The 3,915-nt window shown below is 35.7% G+C and overlaps 1 protein-coding gene across 1 annotated transcript; it reads right to left on the bottom strand.

Annotated features, from left to right (window-relative positions):
• Positions 1–855: 855 nt before the first annotated feature.
• Positions 856–2,705, bottom strand: GCK72_010623 (uncharacterized protein; the record flags this gene model as incomplete). The annotated part of the gene is made up of 4 exons (XM_053727961.1): positions 856–998; positions 1,044–1,176; positions 2,288–2,521; positions 2,610–2,705. 4 exons carry the CDS (start codon positions 2,703–2,705, stop codon positions 856–858), a joined length of 606 nt encoding a protein of 201 aa, XP_053587538.1.
• Positions 2,706–3,915: the final 1,210 nt, after the last annotated feature.

Genomic DNA, 3,915 nt, shown 5'->3' with positions numbered 1-3,915 from the left:
TCACTTCTTTTCATTCTGCATAACCTAATTAGAATCAGACGCATTGATACATAGTATATGGGAAAAATGGAGAGGTACTTGAAAAGAAAAAAACAAAAATAATGAACAATATTCACTCGTTGTTTGTGAGATCTAAGTATGAGAAATGTCAGGGAAAAAGAACAAATAGAAATGTGAAAAAGTTCTGATTCTTTTTCTAGATAAACGGAAGAAGTACATTCATCTCCAGAATCCTAAATTCGGGTCTTCTTAATTCTTGTTACCCGTAAAACAAGAGGAATATAGCTTGATTACATGTAATTTCAGATATTTCACCTGAAAATAATCTATTTTTGAAATCTGGAAGTGGAGACATCTCACGTGTTGTACCCACACTTTTTGTATTCGTGGATCAAATAATAATCCGCAAAGTGGGTCGACGATAAGAGCAATCGACCTGAAAATATGATTGGCTTCTTGATTCTATTTGGCAGTTGTACTCCTTGTGAACTGCTTCTGTTTTCATGTTTTTCCGTTTGCTCTTTTCAGTGTACAATTAATTTAAGATAAGATGTTTGAAACAAGATAACATACTTCCTCACTAAATCAATTTTGAAATAGTTTCACCGTCATCAACCCCTCTGATCACTTCAGGAAACAATTTCTAATAACTCTATTCCAGAAAACTCCATAATCCTAATCCGAAATGTTTTCTCGTTTCCCTCCCGTCATATCCAATTTATTTTCTCCGAAACAATTCAGACATCAACCCATTTTTTAGCATAATCTCTCTCCCCCGTTTCTTAGCCGTACACAAATTATTCTCATATTGTCTAGCCGAAAAAAGATAATAAATTCGTCAAAGCTATACTTTTTCTAATCGGATCTGACTGCTTCTAAATGAAACGGGAAACCGAAAATAGAAACGAACCAAGCAAGACCTTGGAATGAATTCATGATTGCAGGGACGATTAGATGATCAGCTTGATAGAAATTCACACAAGTTGTTATGCTTCCATCTGGAATTTTATTGTTTTTACTCGGATAGAATGTAGAGAACGAACCAACTTTAATTCCAACCATGTAAGAAGCGGGAATTGCTTCCGATAGACTGATTAATGTGAATGTGAAAAGTGTCCATGCTAGACGAGTTCGAGCCGAATTATATGCAGATGCGTCAGCTGTGAAACTTCCGATCTGAAGAATTGGGAAAACATTGTTTTTTTACCAGACTTGTCACGGGCCGGGCCGGGCCGGGCCAAAATCAGGAAAAATCTCGGCCCGGCCCGGCCCGGCCCGCTCGGCCCGGCCCGCTCGGCCCGGCCCGGCCCGCTCGGCCCGGCCCGCTCGGCCCGTTTTGAAACATTTTTCAGAACATTTTTTGTTTTTCAACTTTTTTTTGGAAATTTTTGGAAATTTTTTGAAATTTTTTGAAATTTTTTGAAAAAAGTATAGTTTTCGAATAAACATTTAAAATTGGATCAAAATTTGAATATGTATGATAATTTAAGCATTTTTACTCTTTTTTTCGAAAAATTTTAACAAAAAAAATTGGTAAAAATGGGTACCCATTTTTGAATCCGGGCCGACCGGGCCGGGCCGGGCCAAGAGAAATTTCGGCCCGGCCCGGCCCGATTTTTGACAAGTCTGTTTTTTACTAGGTTCTTGGCTTAAAATTTGAAAACCGGCATCCGAAACTTTCTATAATTCTGCTACATACAATTGAAGATTTCGGGTCTTATTTCATTTTTCACGGAACCACGCTCTAGTTCTTTTTGAGTCGTTCTTAAACTCGTTTTACTATGCAGAAAGAGCCAATGATGTCACTTTTCTAACGCACATGACTGGAAAATTCGAAAGTTCACTTGGGACATTCTAACGAACTGACATGCTACAAATCACGAACAAATTTAGGACTGCAATAGTACATTTGCTACTTTTTGACGTCCAAATGACGTCATCTCAACATCCGGACTCTGAAATATCATTCCCAAAGTTCCCATTTCAAATGTCATTCTCACTTGAAAAATCCCAATTCCGAGAGAAATTCTTCGAGAATGAAGAAGTGGCTAATTCTAAAAGGGACAAAAGCTTCTTTTCTCATTATTTTCAGGGAAAGATAATGTCGAAAAAACCTATTTTATAAAGGACTACGGTAGTTTATGAGTAAAGCCATGGTAGTACGATTTTTATTGGTTTTTTGTTTTCTGAATTCACTAAACAAAAAAAAGATGAGAAGAAGGAATTCGACGATTTTTTATGGGGGAGTTGTACATATAGTAAGCCGTTTTTTGGAAAAAAAACTTACACTTTCAGCTCGATTCTTGTAACAATACAACGTCACCAAAACAAATGATAATGTGATAATTGGGATGATGAATGAGATTGCAATTATTGAAACTAAAATCTCATTTTGCTTATTCTTATACTTCTTGTGTGTCTTCTTACACATAACAATATTGATGATTGGTTGGCAATGTTCAACATCACATTTGAAAGGGCCTTCTGATTGTACTGCTGCTTGGAACACAGCTGTTGTCGCCTGGAAGTAATCCGATAAGTTTCTTTGAGAAATTATAAAAAGAATGAACAGGTGCTCACCGATAACAATATTGACCCAATGATATTACCGGCTGCAAGGAAATAAACAGTTCGGACAGATATTCGGAGGCTGTAAAATATGGGACGGACGGTGGCCAGATACAGTAATACTGCAGAACCGACATACGAACCTGAAAGATTTTGAAGTTGACGAAAACAAATAGACTTACCGAGTAGAGTATAAAAACTGAGATCATCGATCATGAAGAATAGAAAATAAATTGTAAAATCAACGGATAAAACTTCAACACATCGGATAAATAGCATTGCAGAAGCTGCTGAAAGGGAAGATATTCCTCTACTCACAACGAAGACATATTGCTTTTTCGTTCTGAAAATGATTTCCTTATTTTTAAATTTTCCAGCATTTATTGATACAAAAGTTCCATACTTACACATCATTCATTCGAATGTACTTTGGTATCAAGATTATGAGAAAATATAAATTTAGGAACCATGCAATAGTTAATAAAATGAATGGAATAACCAAATCGAGCCAAAAAGTTAATGATTGGATGGTGTCCACATACTGAAAACTCAAACCCCTTTCAGAAGTTCGCAATCAAAAACTGACTTGAATGAGAGAGCATTGATCAGTTGTATTGGTGCAATCGAGAAGATATAGCTCGTAAATCGAATAATATGAACAATTTTCGAAAATGTTTGTCATTTACAAAAATGACGGCAGTTGAAGAAACGACGGAGACATGTAGACCGGTAAGGTTTTGAAGTTTTCTTATCAGTTTCGACAGGATTATTAACACTTGGAAACATGTGTTGAATCATTCCAGAACAAAGATTTCATTCATTTGAAGAAACTGAGTTTAGAAATTTAGCATAGTATAGTTTTGAACAATCTATTTGTTTTGAGACTTTGCGGAGAATTTGTCGATCGAAAAAGATATTGGCGAGTGGATCAAGTATCAGAACTATCGCCCTGTAAATCTGTTTTATATTGAAGTTTGAATTTAAATAGAATTCACCAAACAATTGAATCAATCGATGTAAAAACAGTGACATTTACCAATCGATCAGCTTGATAAAAGTTATTACAAGTATTCAAAACACTATCAGCTTTCAATCCAATTAAGAAACTTGATGGAATTCCTTCTGCTAGTGAAATCACTATAATTGCTGTAAGGGTCCATCCTAATCCAATTCTTGCATGATGGAGAGTTTGGGATGAGACGTAATTTCCTAGTTTTTTTGCTTGATGTATATGAAAACTGAGACAAATAAAGACAAATGATAAAATCATTATAGTGAGAGCAAATGCTGTACTGACTACAATGACTGAAAATAAAAACAAATTGAACCAGAGACGATACCAAAACA

Source organism: Caenorhabditis remanei, chromosome III, assembly GCF_010183535.1.
Source record: "Caenorhabditis remanei strain PX506 chromosome III, whole genome shotgun sequence".
NCBI classification, from domain to species: Eukaryota; Metazoa; Nematoda; class Chromadorea; order Rhabditida; family Rhabditidae; genus Caenorhabditis; species Caenorhabditis remanei.
The sequence above is the reverse complement of the archived record's forward strand: the minus strand, read 5'-3'. Positions and strand labels throughout refer to the sequence as shown.